General features: G+C 50.6%; 1 protein-coding gene across 8 annotated transcripts in view; it reads left to right on the top strand.

The window, feature by feature from the left end:
* bmpr1ba (bone morphogenetic protein receptor, type IBa) overlaps positions 1 to 18,319 on the top strand; it is a 631,073-nt gene that overhangs the window by 564,865 nt on the left and 47,889 nt on the right. For all 8 annotated transcript variants that reach the window (XM_072495308.1, XM_072495309.1, XM_072495306.1 and 5 more), the window contains one exon: positions 8,453 to 8,549. In XM_072495308.1, the coding sequence (XP_072351409.1) occupies positions 8,453 to 8,549 (97 nt within the window). The remainder of the gene's footprint in view (positions 1 to 8,452; positions 8,550 to 18,319) is intronic.

The following is an 18,319-nucleotide window of genomic DNA, read 5'->3' as shown; positions in this document are numbered from 1 at the left end:
ATGTTTATTCTATGAACTCAAGTTAACCTTTTTAGAACATACAGTGAACATCTTAGCAACCATCAATTGAAATACAACCCCCAAAGACTACAACACTAAGTAATCCTTTCAGCTTTCCTTTTAACATCCATAAGACTTAAAAACACCTTTCAACAGAAGCACATTAGGTTTACATTCACTACTGAGAACATTTATAATTCTGAATTCACCAAATGATCAAGAGATAGTCTTTTGATGGCAGAGAGATCAACAGTTCGCCTGCTCTGTCTGGCTTCAGCTCCAACACTGAAAACAAAACTAAAACATCCCCTGCAGCCTGCTCAAAAACGAAAGTAAAAAGCTGACAGACAGCCCAGCTCCACCCACTCTCTGACATCACTGCAGTAGTAAACACCCATTTCTTAAAGGTACCCTCACTACAGATATTTATATACACACCCATTTATAAACACCCATTTCTTAAAGATCACATGACAGAACACACGCAGTAAGCATTTTCATCAACTACAAACATAAATACCCCACACAGCTCCAGTACTCTCTCTTTAAGCTGTCCCAATTTGATCACAAGATCCCATAAACCAAAACCCCCTTTTCAAAAGATGTGGCCCAGCACACAGCACTCAAGACCTGGTATCTTTAAGATTATGGTATGGATACTACTTGTTCTTTTCAAAACAGCAGGTTTGGATTTCTTCCAGAAAACAGTCATCACTTTTAAATTATCAAGTGATCTGGAGACACCTTTTAACATGCAGAGAGAGAGAGATAAGGCAAGACTTCTCTGTCTGAAACCAGCATCCAAATGTGAAAACTAAACTAAAACACGAAACACACAACAGCTTCCAGCTGAAAAACGAAAGTAAAACCCAGAGCCACAGCCCAGCTCCACCCACACAATGACATCACTGAAGCCATTTGATAAGACAACACTTTTCGTAAAGGTACACTCCCATGACAGACTGCTGTCTCCTTTGTCATGCCCGGTAAAGGCATGTCACATTTCTAACGCATAATGTTTACAGCATAGAATTTTCTGGAACTGCCTTTTCTTTTAAAAACGTATATTAAAAGCCTGCTAACATGGCTTCTGAGGGTGAGATGACTTTTGACATTTCTGCATAGACTCAGAAGTATCTGAAGTCTTCTGACAGTTCTTAATTGAATGATAACGCGTGGAGTGCCCCCCCCCCCTGAATGGTCATACCAAGATGAAACCATTTGTGGACTTCAGACTAAGTGCTTGTGCACTTATGCAAAACTCAAATGATATGCCCTCATAAGACCCACTGTCTCTAACCTCCATGCTTACCAAAATATGGATGCAGAAACCAGTTAATCATAAGTAGGTTTGAATGGCCATCATCCATCTTCAATTGTGCAGCAATGGCTTTTAACTTCAAATAACTTCAAATAATTCTTGACGAACAATAGAAGCATTGATAAGTGGGTCAGTTGACATAAATTGGCCACTTTTTCACTGTGCCTGAAACACATGAATTCTGAACTATTATTTTGTTTATTACTTGTAATAGTGTACTGTTCTCTTTAGCAGCACTTTTCAAAGTGCGGGCAAGTGCTGAGGAGATTGCAGAGTTTGGGAGGGGCAAGAGCTTGGTGGGGTTTGAAAACAAGGATGAGAATTTTAAAATCAAAACGTTGCTTAACCAGGAGCCACTGTAGGCCAGCGGAGACGGGGTGGTTAGGGAAACGGGAGTTGCTGCAAGTTAAAGAAATGGGCAGAAGAGATTTGAATGCCTTCAAGATTATGGAGGGTACAGCGTGGTGTTGTAGGAGCTGCACTCATCCAGGCAAGTCGGGGGTATTCCATCACACTCCTGATTGCTGTCTTGCAGAGGGTAGACAGGAAGTCAAGAGGTGAATTGGTCACTGCAAGATCTCCAGTCTCTGTCCTGCTTTTGTCGTCCCAGTATTTAAATGGCGAGTCCAGTTCAGTTTCTGGTCAATGGTAACCCCCGGATGTTGACAGTGTGTTGAATGGTAATGTTGCATTTGATTAGAACAATTGTCTATGAACCCAATCTGTTGTTCATTGTAAAAGGCCACTTTGAACAAATCTGAAAACTCCACAGTACTGATGTGTAGTCAACATGTAGAAGATCTGATGATCTGGAGGTTTGCTTGTTAGTCTCTGTCTGGTAAATGCGTTAGAGTAAGTCAGGTGTTTGTCTGCCCTCCTGCAGTTTTTCTTGTCTCTCCTTCTCAACAAACTATGTAAACATTGGAAAAAAAGCACAAGGTGCAGATAATATAGTAGAGAAAGGTTTGTTTTCCTGTCTTAGTGTTGCTGAAAGGAACAGAGATGGTCTGGATTTGTCTGGTTCCTGTCATAATATACAGCAGTATATCATGGTGCAGACACACACACACTGATGTACATGCAGTGGGACCAATCAGCATACACCATACCACAGCCAATCACCAGTGAGAGCACCCGCACTACAAAGACAGGGGACAGGAGAGTTCCCACTCATTCTAGTAGCAGCCAGCTCGGAGCACAGAGCTCACAGCCTGCAACACAGACATTCACCATGTGCTGAGTGCATCACCTGGTTAGGACTAGGCAAGGGTCAACAGTTAAAGCTGGTGTTGCATTTACCCACAGTTCAAGTATGTTAATATAGTTAACCTTATAATAAAATAGAGTTGCACCACTTCCAGTGTTGGTGACCTATTTGTGATCCAGAACACCCAACTAGAGATCTGATGATAGATGAAAGATGTTGGCAGACGGTTGGGGGGGGGGGGGGGGTGCGGAGAGGGAGGTGGTGGAGGAATGGAGACGGAGAAGGACAATGTATACACAGACCGTGATCCAAGTTCGCCCACCACTGTTGCCAGCGAGAATGGGGAATTTGGTGCTCAGCGGAAACTCCGTCCACTGAAGCGGGACCTGAGATTTCCAGCCGTGTGCGCGGACGGAGAATCCCAATCCATGCGTCTAAAAGCTCTGTTTAGTACTGACATCTTTTGAATGCCAACCAAACCCCACTAATCTGTACCCTTTAATGATCAAATCTGATATAATCACAGGCTCCGAGCAGATTTCCATGTTTTATTCCTGAAAGATCTTGTATGGCAGTAGATTACTCTTCTTAGGATGGTTACTTTCCAAATACGGGCATAATACTTAAGAGAGAGAGAGAGCTTCAGCAGACTTTTGCTACACAGTATTTGTCTTGATCTCTCTCACCTGCTTGGCTAACAGTTCCTTAAAGTACTCTGCTCGTGAAATATTCCAGAGAAATTCTATGAGTCCATGTGTGCTGTAGCCATAAAGAATCCCCACAGTGCAGAAGGGGATATTGCAGCCCATCTAGACTGCACCGACCATCTGAAAGAGCACCCTACCTCTGACCACTCCCCCACCCCATCCCTGTAACCCCACCTAACCTTTGGACACTAAGGGGCAGTTTATCATGGCCATCCCCCTAAGCTGCACATCCTTGGACTGTGAGAGGAAACCGGAGCACCCGGAGGAAACCCACGCAGACACGGGGAGAAGGTGCAAACTCCACACAGATAGTCACCCAAGGCCGGAATCAAACCCTGACGTTGTGAGGCAGCAGTGCTATCCACTGTGCCACCGTGCTGCCCTAGAGAGTCCCCATAGTTTAAAAGTCGCTGATGGAGAGTCCCCCTATTTAAACAAGATCCCTGACCCACAGAGTCTCATCCCAGAAACATTTCCAAAGTTTCAGAATTGTGGAAAGCCAACAGAAAACGGGGTCTTCTTCATTCGCCCCTTGGGTTGTATGTCCAGGCATGGTAGTACAGTGGTTGGCACTGCTGCTTCACGGCGCAAGGGTCCCAGGTTCGATACCCGGCTTGGGTCACTGTCAGTGCAGAGTCTGCACGTTCGCCCCGTTTCTGCGTACGTTTCCTCTGGGTGCTCCAGTTTCCTCCCACAAGTCCCGAAAGACATGCTTGTTAGATGAAATGGACATTCTGAATTCTCCCTCAGTGTACCCGAACAGGCGCCGGAGTATGGCGACTAGGGGGTTTTCACAGTAACTTCATTGCAGTGTTAATGTAAGCCTACTTGTGACAATAAAGATTATTATTACATTGAAGCTGTCTGCGAAGCTTCCATTGTCTTGAGGGTTTCAGACATTTTTTTTTTCCTGAATCCAGCCCATCTAGAAAATGAAGAGTTAACAGTTAAAGGCCTGTCCTCCTCACACTATGCCACATAATTGTTGGATTTACTGCAGACGGCCATTCCTGTTGGAAGACTGGCCAATTTAATGAAAGGGAATTCTGTTAATATTGGTCATTTAGCAGTCTGTGACTTTAGTTGGTAAAAGTGGATGGAGAAATAACTTGGAGATTTGCCACCGCTTTTAAAATTATACCTAATCCAAGATTAAATCAACCGCTTGTCTATAATTAGGGCTGAACACGCATTTATTCTTCTGCCTATGCTTTGAATGTCACGTGCTCTCATTAGTGCTAGCAGCCGATTTTCTAAGTAATAATTGAAGATGTATTGTCACATCTAATTGTATAAGACCACAGTGGGCCGTTGGATTTCCTTGGTGCTGATGTGATATCGCTCGAGCGTAGCCTGGAGCAAGCTCGCCACCGTGTCATGTCATGGCTCCCAGATACACTCTTCCAGCCCACAACTCACAAATGTGTTTCAAATTGATAGGTACTGACATCTTAAACCATTACAAACCACACATTTCAGAAGGAAATAAAGTGCTGGACATAAATGCTAAACAGTTGATAAACGATGTGAGAGAGATTGCAGTCAGGCATGTTAGACACTGATATGGGAAACAAATCCCTGGAGTCCAGTCTCGGTTTCAGCTAATGCTTCAAGAAAACCGAGACCATCCGCATCATTTATCGTGCGGAGGGAGGAAGGGATCAGACAACTTTTTCTTTCTCCCTTGGGAATGATTAGATATCAAGATTTTCATCCCGTGTAACCCAGACCATTAATTCGCTTTTGATTCCCTTTCATGGTCCTCCAGCCGACACAGATCTGAACCGGTTAAGAATTGTCCCGCAAGTATTTTTGACAAACGGGGTGCTCTGCGTGAAGGGCTGTCTTGTTCAGCAGGAGTGCATGGCAGTAAGAAAATATCCCCCCCCCCCCACCCCCAGGACTGACTCAGTCTTCACTTTTTCATGGCTACCATGGAGTGGAAATCTAATCGCTTTATTTCAGGAGGGATCAATGGGTGTAGGATTCAGCACGTTCATCTTGTTCAGCATTTCCTTTGCGGTCAGAATCTGGTTGGCAGCATTGAAGCTGATGAATGTTGAAGGAAAGCAGAGAATGCGCCTCATGAGCGCTGATGAAGATGATGAAGGATTGGGGCTCCTCCATTTCTCTTCCTCGTGAAACAGTCCTTCGGGATCGAGATTCTCTTGCTTCTGCCGCGATTCGGTGGGTTCTGAAATGGCTGACCAGTCCAATGCATGATCTGTAGACGCTGCCACACGTGGGGTGGGTTGGTGCTTGAGGGGTCGGGTAAGATGGGTTGTTTGGAGGTTTCTGCACTCCCTCCGATGCCTTGACCTCACCTCTGCACGTTCCCGATGAACCTTCTCAATGTGTTTGGTGCCCCCTTGACTGTCGCAAGCCAGGGTTTCCCTTGAGTCGGTGGGGGGGGGGGGGGGGTAGAGTTGTTTGAGCTCCTCAAGGATGCTTTGAGGACATCCCTAATGCTTTTCCACTGTCCTCCTGGGAATCTTGCCACGAGTGAATTCCGAGTGGAGCTGCTGCTTCGGGTATCTGGTGTCAGGCGCACAAACCACCCCCCCCAGCCGGTGGAGTTTGTTTTGAGTGATCAGCGCCTCGACGCTGGGCATGTTGACCCGCGAGAGGACACTGCTGTTGGCACAGTCTTCCTTGTCATCAGACTTGGAGAATATCGCGAAGGCGCAGCTGATGGGATTTATCCAATGTTTATTGAACAGGAATGAGAATAAAGAACAGTAGTCTCACTCCACATTATGTCACCATGGTTACTTAACATTGTGGGAATCTGAACTCGCACCAACGTGCTTCTTTAAAATCACGCCATCTCAAAATCTTTCAGACTTGAGGGGAGATTGGGTACCTTCTGTGGAAGTTTGACTTTTTAACCTGGATGTGCAAAAGGTAGAAAAGTGTGTGCCTTGTCACAGAGCAGATTCAGGGGTTTTAAAGCTGGGGGAGCCTCAAAGCTAGGCCCAGACCAGCACCAGATCACCAGGAATCTGGCCGGTGATTTTTGCACACATTGATGGCTGCATTTAGTGTAGGAGCCATGCCACTGCAGTTCCAAGTGGGGGATAGTTTGATAGTCAATGGAACCTGGGAGATCGGGAAGATTAGGGGTGGAGGGGGCGGGGGGCGGGGGGGGGGGGGGGGGGCGGCATGGAGCCAATGAAGTGGCTGCCGCTGGGGTTCCTGCTCCTAGTAAGGATGGTCACCGGCCGCCAATAGCTACCAGCCAATCAGTCAGACAGATGGCAGCTGAGCAGCGCCACCAGGTGCAGTGGCCACTGCCTGCGCCTACAGGACAATGATAATAATAATCTCTATTAGTGTCACAAGTAGGCTTTCATTAACACCACAATGAAGTTACAGTGAAAATTCCCGAGTCGCCACATTTAGGCGCCTGTTCGGGTACACGGAGAGAGAATTCAGAATGTCCAATTCACCTAACGGCACGTCTTTCGGGGATTGTGGGAGGAAACAGGAGCACTGCCAGGGACCCGGGTTCAATTCAGTCCTTGAGTGGAGTCTGCATGGGTTTCCTCCGGGTGCTCCGGTTTTCTCCCACAGTCCAAAGATGTGCAGGTTAGGTAGATCGGCCATGCTAAATTGTCCCTTAGTGTCCAAAAGGTTAGGTGGGGTCACGGGGGCAGGCAGGGGTTTGGACCTTGGCAGGGTGCTCTTTCGAAGGGTCAGTGCATATCCGATACGCTGAATGGCAGTGTAGGGATTCGATGCTACTGTATACCGCACTGAGCACAAGTTGCTTATTAAATTTCAACCTCAGCTCCCCCCTGCTCCTTTTGACAGCAATACTTTTCTCAGTTTGAGTAGGTGAAATCTCCTTATCTTTTCTGTACAATAACAGACTCAAAACAATCAAACGGGCTACATCAGAACATAATGGGAGAGAAATGTTTCAGCGATAAGAACTGCTTGTGAAGGCGTCTGGGAAAAGTATTTCTAAATATGTAGATTAGACACTTGCATCGTGTCTCAATAATAAATGCTGAGATTAAAAAAGGAATCCAGAGTTCCTTACGAGTAAACTGTTACTGGGTGAAAGTTCTCTATGCTCCTCTAATTTTAACCTCTTCAGCAACTCCAGTTTCGTTTCCATCGCCGCTGGTGCCGTGCCCTCAGCTGGCTGGGCCCAAAACTCTTGGATTCCCTCCCTAGATCTCTCTGCACCCTGCCCCTCTCTCCTGCGAAGAGGTTCTTGAAAGACTCCGGGCGGAATTCCACGTAGCCCGTCATCGAAATTGGGATTGGCGATTGGGCGGAGAATGGCTTCCGACGCCGGATCCGGGGCAGGAGCCAGTTTGACGCCTGCTCGTAATTCTGCGCCCCCTCCAAAGCGGGGTCACAGGGCCGCGTGGCGTCGCAAGGCCATTGGCAAGCCTTTAGCCGGCCCACCCGCGATGCTCCGCCCCCGAAGGGCCGAGTTTCCGACGGCGCGGGCCACGTGTGGTCCCAGTGGCCGGGAACCCGGCTGCGGCCAGGAGCCCTGCCGCTGGCCGGGGGGGCTTCTCCGAGGGCTGGTGGGGTGGTGGGGGTTGGACAGGGGGTGGGCAGTGGGGTCGGGGTGGGCGGTTTGGGGTCCAACACGGCCGCCTCCATGTTTTCCAGTGCAGGCCATCAGCTCTGTGCATGTGCAGCCTGGGACCCAGTGATTCTCCGGCCGTTTTCCGCGCGATCCGCGGGTGTTCCACGCGGCGCTGGTGCTAGCCCCTCACCAGTACCGGAATCGGCAAGGGGTTTGGTCCAATTTTCTCTGGTGGTGCCGACACTTAGCCGCTGGTACGGAGAATTCCACCCTATCTCTTTGACCAAACCGCTGGTCTGAGAAGGTGTCAAAGTTTGTCCGGTAACTCTCCACCCTGCGAAGCACTGTGGGAGATCTTACCGCAGTTACGGATGGCTCTGCAAATACGAGTTGTTTTTCTCGGTGATGTTGCTCTGCGTTATCTGGCTTTACCTGGAGAGAAAGCGGGAGTGGGATACTGATTTTGCATGATCAGCCATGATCAGATTAATTGGGGTGCAGGCTCGAAGGATCAATGGCCGACAATCCTGCACCTATTTTCGATGTTTCAAAAGAAGAGCGACGTGAGATTTTTTGAATGAAAGGATTGCGTCCTTTAAAATGTTCTTTGCCTGTTTGAATGTCACAAAGTGTTTTATTTCTGATGCACTCTTCATGTCTTCACACAGATTTTGTCGATGGGAACAGCCACCACATACCCCTGCTAATCTCCGTCACTGTTTGCAGCATCATTCTCGCTCTCCTCATCATATTCTGCTACTTCAGGTCTGTTCCAAGCTGATATCATTGGCGTTTGATTATAATAGTGAACGTTGATTGTTTAATTCAGCGGAGGCATTCTCTCATAAGAACATAAGAACTAGGAACAGGAGTATGCCATCTGGCCCCTCGAGCCTGGTCCGCCATTTAATGAGATCATGGTTGATCTTTGTGGACTCAGCTCCACTCTCCGGCCCGTACACCATATCCCCAAATCCCTTTATTCTTTAGAAAGGCATCTATCTTTTTCTTAAAAACGTTTAAAGAAGGAGCCTCAACTGCTTCTCTGGGCAAGGAATTCCAGAGATTCACAACCCTTTGGGTGAAGAAGTTCCTCCTACACTCCGTCCTAAATCTACCTCCCTTATTTTGAGGCTATGCCCCCCAGTTCTGCTTTCCCCGACCAGTGGAAACAACCTGCCCGCATCTATCCTATCTATTCCCTTCATAATTTTATATGTCTCAATAAGATCCCCCTGCAACCTTCAAAACTCCAATGAGTACAGTCCCAGCCTACTCAACCTCTCGTCATAATCTAATCCCCTCAACGCTGGGGTCAACCTAGTGAATCTCCACTACACTTCCTCCAGTGCCAATATGTCCTTTCTCAGGTAAGGAGACCAAAACTGAACACAATACTCCAGATGCGGCCTCACCAACACCCTATACAATTGCAGCATAACCTCACTAGTCTTGAACTCCATCCCTCTAGCAATGAAAGACAAAACTCGATTAGCCTTCTTAATCACCTGTTGCACCTGCACACCAACTTTTTGCGACTCGTGCACCAGCACACCCAGGTCCCTCTGCACAGCAGCATGTTTTAACATCTTACCGTTTAAATAATAATCCATTCTGCTGTTATTCCTCCCAAAATGGATAGCCTCACACTTGGCAACATTGAATTCCATCTGCCAGACCTTAGCCCATTCACCTATCCAAATCCTTCTGCAGACTTCCGGTATCCTCTGCACTTTTTGCTTTACCACTCATCTTAGTGTCGTCTGCAAACTTTGACACATTGCACTTGGTCCCCAACTCCAAATCGTCTCTGTAAATTGTGAACAACTGCGGGCCCAACACTGATCCTTGAGGGACCCCCACTAGTTACAGGTTGCCAATCAGAGAAACACCCATTTATCCCCACTCTCTGCTTTCTGTTAGTTAACCAATCCTCTACCCATGCTACCACTTTCCCCTTAATGCCATGCATCTTTAGTTTATGCAGCAACCTTTTGTGTGGCACCTTGTCAAAAGCTTTCTGGAAATCCAGATACCACATCCATTGGCTCCCCGTTATCTACTGCACTGGTAACGTCCTCAAAGAATTCTACCAAATTAGTCAGACACGACCTACCCTTTGTGAACCCATGCTGCGTCTGCCCAATGGGACAATTTCCCTCCAGGTGCCCCGCTATTTCCTCCTTAATGATAGATTCCAGCATTTTCCCTACAACCGAAGTTAAGCTTACCGGCCTATAATTACCCGCTTTCTGCCAACCTCCTTTTTTAAACAGTGGTGTCACGTTTGCTACTTTCCAATCCTCTGGGACCACCCCAGAGTCTAGTGAATTTTGATAAATTATCACTAGTGCGTTTACAATTTCCCTAGCCATCTCTTTTAACACTCTGGGATGCATCCCATCAGGGCCAGGAGACTTGTCTACCTTTAGCCCCATTAGCTTGCCCAATACTGCCTCCTTAGTGATTACAATCATCTCAAGGTCCTCACCTATCATATCTTTATTTCCATCAGTCACTGGCATGTTATTTGTGTCCTCCACTGTGAAGACTGACCCAAAAAACCTGTTCAGCTCCTCAGCCATTTCCCCGTCTCCTATTATTAAATCTCCCTTCTCACCTTCCAAAGGACCAATATTTACCTTAGCCACTCTTTTTTGTCTTATATATTTGTAGAAGCTTTTACTATCTGCTTTTATGTTCTGAGCAAGTTTACTTTCATAGTCTACCTTACTCTTCTTTATGGCTTTTTTAGTAGCTTTCTGTTGTCCCCTAAAGATTTCCCAGTCCTCTAGTCTCCCACTAATTTTTTGCCACTTTGTATGTTTTTTCCTTCAATTTGATACTCTCCCTCACCTCCTTAGATATCCACGGTCGATTTTTCCCCTTTCTACCGTCTTTTTTGGCGGTATGAACCTTTTCTGAACACTGTGAAAGATCGCTCGGAAGGTTCTCCACTGTTCCTCAACTGCTTCACCATGAAGTCTTTGCTCCCAGTCTACCTTAGCTAGTTCTTCTCTCATCCCATTGTAATCGCCTTTGTTTAAGCACAAAACACTAGTGTTTGATTTTACCTTGTCATCCTCCAACTGTATTTTAAATTCCACCATATTGTGGTCGCTCCTTCCAAGAGGATCCCGAACTATGAGATCATTAATCAATCCTGCCTCATTACACAGGACCAGATCTAGGACCGCTTGTTCCCTTGTAGGTTCCATTACATACTGTTCCAGGAAATTATCCCGGGCACATTCTATAAACTCCTCCTCAAGGCTGCCTTTACCAACCTGGTTAAACCAATCGATATGCAGATTAAAATCTCCCATGATAACCGCTGTACCATTTCTACATGCATCCATTATTTCTTTGCTTATTGCCTGCCCTACCATCCTGTTACTATTTGGTGGCCTATAGACTACTCCTGTCAGTGACCTTTTTGCCTTACTATTCCTGATTTCCACCCAAATTGATTCAACCTTGTCCTTCATAGCACCAATATCATACCTTACTATTGCCCAGATGCCATCCTTAAACAACAAAGCTACACCACCGCCCTTACTGTCCATTCTATCCTTTCATATAGTCTGATACCCTTGGATATTTAACTCCCAGTCGTGACCATCCTTTAACCATGTTTCAGTAATGGCCACTAAATCATAGTCATTCACGATGATTTGCGCCATCAACTCATTTACCTTATTTCGTATACTACGAGCATTCAGGTAAAGTACACTTATGCTGTTTTTTATGTCTTTGTTATGAATCCTAACACCTTGATCAGTAACTTTTCGCAATTTATTTTTCCTCTTACCCTTTCTCCTAATTTTCCTTGTCTTTGAACCCATATCTCTACATAATAACCTGTCACGTAACCTGCTGCCTTGATTTCCATTAACCATTATACTGTCCATAGCTTTACATTTCCCTTCCCCCCAACTTGCTAGTTTAAAGTCCTTGTGACCAACCTATTTATCCTATTCGCTAGAACACTGGTCCCAGAATGGTTCAGATGAAGACCGTCCCAACGGTACAGGTCCCTCCTGCCCCAGTACTGATGCCAATGCCCCATGAAATGGAATCCCTCTTTCCCGCACCACTCCTTTAGCCACGTGTTAACTTCTCTAATTTTCTCAACCCTATGCCAATTGGCACGTGGCTCGGATAGTAATCCAGAGATTATAACCCTGGAGGACCTGTTCTTTAATTTAGTCCCTAGTGTTTGATAATCCCCAAACAGGTCCTCTTTCCTAGTCTTACCTATGTTGTTAGTCCCAACGTGGACCACAACAACTGGATCCTCCCCCTCCCTCTCCAAAATCCTTTCAAGCCAATCAGAGATGTCCCTCACCCTGGCACCGGGCAGGCAACATACCATGCGGGACTCTCGATCTGGCTTACAAAGGATGCCATCAATCCCCCTAATTATAGAATCCCTTACAACTACCACTTGTCTTTTTGCTCCCCTCCTCTTGAATGGCTTCCTGTACCACGGGGCAGTGGTCAGTCAATGCATCCTCCCTACAGCCCTCTTCCTCATCCACACAGGGAGCAAGTACCTCATACCTGTTGGACAAGGTCAAGGGCTGAGGCTCCTCAACTCCTAAACTCAGGATCCCCCGACCTGCCTCCCTTGCAGTCACACCACTCTGTCCCTGACCACTGTCCGAATTAACAGTACTTATTCTACCGGGTGTGACTGCCTCCTGAAACAAAGCGTCCAGGTAATGTTCCCCCTCCCTGATGTGCCGCAGTGTGTGCAGCTCGGTCTCCAGCTCATCAATTCTGAGCCAAAATTCCTCGAGCAGCCAACACTTGCCGCAGATGTGGTCACTGACGGTCTCAATGGGATCCACCAGTTCCATCATCATACAGCAACAGCACATCACCTGTCCAGCCATATCCAACTAGTTAATTCATTTAAATATTTTTTTTATTAAAAAAATTTTTTTTTTATATAACCTCAAGGATAAACCCGAACACCAACAAAAACATAGCCCTCTCTCGCCAACCACCCAAACTCAGTCACTCACCTAAACTCAGATGTACTCTGTTCCAATCAGCACTCCGTGACTAACGGCACTCTTGCCACACCTTTTGTGCACTCACCTCTCCCAGCACTGTCCCGGCTCTCTCCTCCCGCGCTTTTTAAATCTCCCGGCTCTCTCATCCGGCGCTGTTTTTGCAGTCCCGGCTCTCTCTCCTCTCGCGCTGTTTTCGTTGTCCCGGCTCTCTCCTCCCGCGCTTTTTAAATCTCCTGGCTCTCTCCTCCCGCGCTGTTTTCGCTGTCCTGGCTCTCTCCTCCCGCGCTTTTAAAATCTCCCAGCTCTCTCCTTTCGCACTGTTTTCGCTGTCCCGGCTCTCTCCTCCCGCGCTTTTTAAATCTCCCGGCTCTCTCCTCTCGCGCTGTTTTCGCTGTCCCGGCTCTCTCCTCCCGCGCTTTTTAAATCTCCCGGCTCTCTCCTCTCGTGCTGTTTTCGCTGTCCCGGCTCTCTCCTCCGCGCTTTTTAAATCTCCCGGCTCTCTCTCATTATTGTAATGTTTTTCTCATTTCCATACCTGTTCTCCTAACTCATAGCATGTCCCATTCATCTGTCACCCACTTAGTTCACTTGACCTGCATTGGATCCAAATCCAGGGTTTCAAAATTCACATCCGTGTTTCGAATCCTTCCATGGCCTCGTCCCACCCTCGCAATCCGCCTTCCCTGCTACTCACTGCTGTGTGAGTGACGTGGCAGAGAAGGCTGAGGGGGCAGCTGACTGAGGTGTATCAGATTACGAGGGACATTGACAAGTTGGGATAGGAAGTAGCTGTTCCCCTGGTTGAAGAGGCAATAATGAGGGGGCATCATTTTAAGGGAAAGGAGGTTTAGAGGGCATTTGAGGAAACTTTTTTCACCCAGAGGGTGATGGGAGTCTGGGAGCCAGGAGGCTTTGTGTAGTTTTGTTGGTGCAGACTTGGTGGGCCGAATGCTCTCTTCTGTTCTGTATCACTCTGACTGACAGGAGGCTCCACGTGTGAATTCTTGTCAACCCAGCAATCATTGCTCCTCCTCACAGCTCCCTGATACCCTATCACTCAGCACTCCCACACTCAGTCACTCAGCACTCCCACACTCAGTCACTCAGCACTCCCACACTCTGCCACTCCGCACTCCCACACTCTGCCACTCCGCACTCCCACACTCAGTCACTCCGCACTCCCACACTCTGCCACTCTGCACTCCCACACTCTGCCACTCCGCACTCCCACACTCAGTCACTCAGCACTCCCACACTCAGTCACTCAGCACTCCCACACTCAGTCACTCCGCTCTCCCACACTCAGTCACTCAGCACTCCCACACTCGGTCACTCCGCACTCCCACACTCGGCCACTCCGCACTCCCACACTCTGCCACTCAGCACTCCCACACTCAGTCACTCCGCACTCCCACACTCAGTCACTCAGCACTCCCACACTCAGTCACTCAGCACTCCCACACTCAGTCACTCCGCTCTCCCACACTCAGTCACTCCGCACTCCCACACTCGGCCACTCCGCACTCCCACACTCTGCCACTCAGCACTCCCACACTCAGTCACTCCGCACTCCCACACTTGGCCACTCCGCACTCCCATACTCAGTCACTCCGCACTCCCACACTCGGTGACTCCGCACTCCCACACTCAGTCACTCCGCACTCCCACAATCTGCCGCTCAGCACTCCCACACTCAGTCGCTCCGCACTCCCACACTCGGTCACTCCGCACTCCCACACTTGGCCACTCCGCACTCCCATACTCAGTCACTCCGCACTCCCACACTCGGTCACTCCGCACTCCCACACTCAGTCGCTCCGCACTCCCACACTCAGTCACTCCGCACTCCCACACTTGGCCACTCCGCACTCCCATACTCAGTCACTCCGCACTCCCACACTCAGTCACTCCGCACTCCCACACTCAGTCACTCAGCACTCCCACACTCAGTCACTCAGCACTCCCACACTCAGTCAAACCGCACTCCCACACTCTGCCACTCCGCACTCCCACACTCAGTCACTCCGCACCCCCACACTCAATCACTCCGCACCCCCAAATTCAGTCAATCAGCACTCCCAGTCACTCCGCACTCCCACACTCGGTCACTCCGCACTCCCACACTCGGCCACTCCGCACTCCCACACTCAGTCACTCAGCACTCCCACACTCAGTCACTCCGCACTCCCACACTCGGTCACTCAGCACCCCCACACTCAGTCACTCAGCACTCCCACACTCAGTCAAACCGCACTCCCACACTCAGTCACTCCGCACTCCCACACTCGGCCACTCCGCACTCCCACACTCTGCCACTCAGCACTCCCACACTCAGTCACTCCGCTCTCCCACATTCAGTCACTCCGCACTCCCACACTCAGTCACTCAGCACTCCCGCACTCAGTCACTCCGCACTCCCACACTCAGTCACTCCGCACTCCCACACTCAGTCACTCCGCACTCCCACACTCAGTCACTCAGCACTCCCACACTCAGTCACTCCGCACTCCCACACTAAGTCACTCAGCGCTCCCACACTCGGTCACTCAGCACTCCCACACTCAGTCACTCCGCACTCCCACACTCAGTCACTCCGCACTCCCACACTCAGTCACTCAGCGCTCCCACACTCGGTCACTCAGCGCTTCCACAATCAGCCACTCCGCACTCCCACACTCAGTCACTCCGCTCTCCCACACTCAGTCACTCCGCACTCCCACACTCGGTCACTCCGCCCTCCCACACTCGGCCACTCCGCACTCCCACACTCTGCCACTCAGCACTCCCACACTCAGTCACGCCGCACTCCCACACTCAGACACTCCGCACTCCCACACTTGGTCACTCCGCACTCCCATACTCAGTCACTCCGCACTCCCACACTCGGTCACTCCGCGCTCCCACACTCAGTCACTCCGCACCCCCACACTCAGTCACTCCGCACTCCCACACTCAGTCCTCTCACACTCGGTCACTCCGCGCTCCCACACTCGGTCACTCCGCACTCCCACACTCAGTCACTCCGCACTCAGTCCTCTCACACTCGGTCACTCCGCGCTCACACACTCGGTCACTCCGCGCTCCCACACTCAGTCACTCCGCACTCCCACACTCTGCCACTCAGCACTCCCACACTCTGCCACTCCGCACTCTCACACTCGGTCACTCCGCGCTCCCACACTCGGTCACTCCGCACTCCCACACTCAGTCACTCCGCACTCCCACACTCTGCCACTCAGCGCTCTCACACTCGGTCACTCCGCGCTCCCACACTCAGTCATTCCGCACCCCCACACTCAGCCACTCAGCACTCCCACACTCGGTCACTCCGCGCTCCCACACTCAGTCACTCCGCACTCCCACACTCAGTCACTCAGCATTCCCACACTCAGTCACTCCGCACTCCCACACTCAGCCACTCAGCACTCCCACACTCAGTCACTCCGCGCTCCCACACTCTGCCACTCAACGCTCCCACACTCAGTCACTCAGCACTCCCACACTCAGTCACTCCGCACTCCCACACTCAGTCACTCCGCACTCCCACACTCGGTCACTCCGCACTCCCACACTCGGTCACTCCGCCCTCCCACACTCTGCCACTCAACGCTCCCGCACTCAGTCACTCAGCACTCCCACACTCAGTCACTCCGCACTCCCACACTCAGTCACTCCGCACTCCCACACTCTGCCACTCAGCGCTCTCACACTCGGTCACTCCGCGCTCCCACACTCAGTCACTCCGCACCCCCACACTCAGCCACTCAGCACTCCCACACTCGGTCACTCCGTGCTCCCACACTCAGTCACTCCGCGCTCCCACACTCAGTCACTCAGCACTCCCACACTCAGTCACTCCGCACTCCCACACTCAGTCACTCCGCACTCCCACACTCAGTCACTCCGCACTCCCACACTCAGTCACTCCGCACTCCCACACTCAGTCACTCCGCACTCCCACACTCAGTCACTCAGCACTCCCACACTCAGTCACTCCGCACTCCCACACTCAGTCACTCAGCGCTCCCACACTCGGTCACTCAGCACTCCCACACTCAGTCACTCCGCACTCCCACACTCAGTCACTCCGCACTCCCACACTCAGCCACTCAGCACTCCCACACCCAGTCACTCCGCACTCCCACACTCAGCCACTCCGCACTCCCACATTCAGCCACTCAGCACTCCCAGACTCGGTCACTCCGCACTCCCACACTCAGTCACTCCGCACTCCCACACTCAGTCACTCCGCGCTCCCACACTCTGCCACTCAACGCTCCCACACTCAGTCACTCAGCACTCCCACACTCAGTCACTCCGCACTCCCACACCCGGCCACTCCGCACTCCCATACTCAGCCACTCCGCACTCCCACACTCGGTCACTCCGCACTCCCACACTCAGCCACTCAGCACTCCCACACTCGGTCACTACGCGCTCCCACACTCGGTCACTCTACGCTCCCACACTCAGTCACTCAGCACTCCCACACTCAGTCACTCCGCACTCCCACACTCAGTCACTCCGCACTCCCACACTCTGCCACTCAGCGCTCTCACACTCGGTCACTCCGCGCTCCCACACTCAGTCACTCCGCACTCCCACACTCTGCCACTCAGCGCTCTCACACTCGGTCACTCCGCGCTCCCACACTCAGTCACTCAGCACTCCCACACTCAGTCACTCCGCACTCCCACACTCAGTCACTCCGCACTCCCACACTCTGCCACTCAGCGCTCTCACACTCGGTCACTCCGCGCTCCCACACTCAGTCACTCAGCACTCCCACACTCTGCCGCTCAGCGCTCCCACACTCAGCCACTCAGCACTCCCACACTCAGTCACTCCGCACTCCCACACTCTGCCACTCAGCGCTCTCACACTCGGTCACTCCGCACTCCCACACTCAGTCACTCAGCACTCCCACACTCGGTCACTCCGCACTCCCACACTCAGTCACTCCGCACTCCCACACTCCGTCACTCCGCACTCCCACACTCCGTCACGCCGCACTCCCACACTCAGTCACTCCGCACTCCCACACTCAGTCACTCCGCACTCCCACACTAAGTCACTCAGCGCTCCCACACTCGGTCACTCAGCGCTTCCACAATCGGCCACTCCGCACTCCCACACTCAGTCACTCCGCACTCCCACACTCCGTCACTCCGCACTCCCACACTCAGTCACTCCGCTCTCCCACACTCAGTCACTCCGCACTCCCACACTCGGTCACTCCGCACTCCCACACTCGGCCACTCCGCACTCCCACACTCGGCCACTCCGCACTCCCACACTCTGCCACTCAGCACTCCCACACTCAGTCACTCCGCACTCCCACACTCAGACACTCCGCACTCCCACACTTGGTCACTCCGCACTCCCATACTCAGTCACTCCGCACTCCCACACTCAGTCACTCAGTGCTCCCACACTCGGTCACTCAGCGCTTCCACAATCAGCCACTCCGCACTCCCACACTCAGTCACTCCTCTCTCCCACACTCAGTCACTC

The sequence above is a fragment of the Scyliorhinus torazame genome, chromosome 3, assembly GCF_047496885.1.
Source record: "Scyliorhinus torazame isolate Kashiwa2021f chromosome 3, sScyTor2.1, whole genome shotgun sequence".
Taxonomy (NCBI): Eukaryota; Metazoa; Chordata; class Chondrichthyes; order Carcharhiniformes; family Scyliorhinidae; genus Scyliorhinus; species Scyliorhinus torazame.
This window is presented reverse-complemented; position numbering and strand designations above follow the sequence as displayed.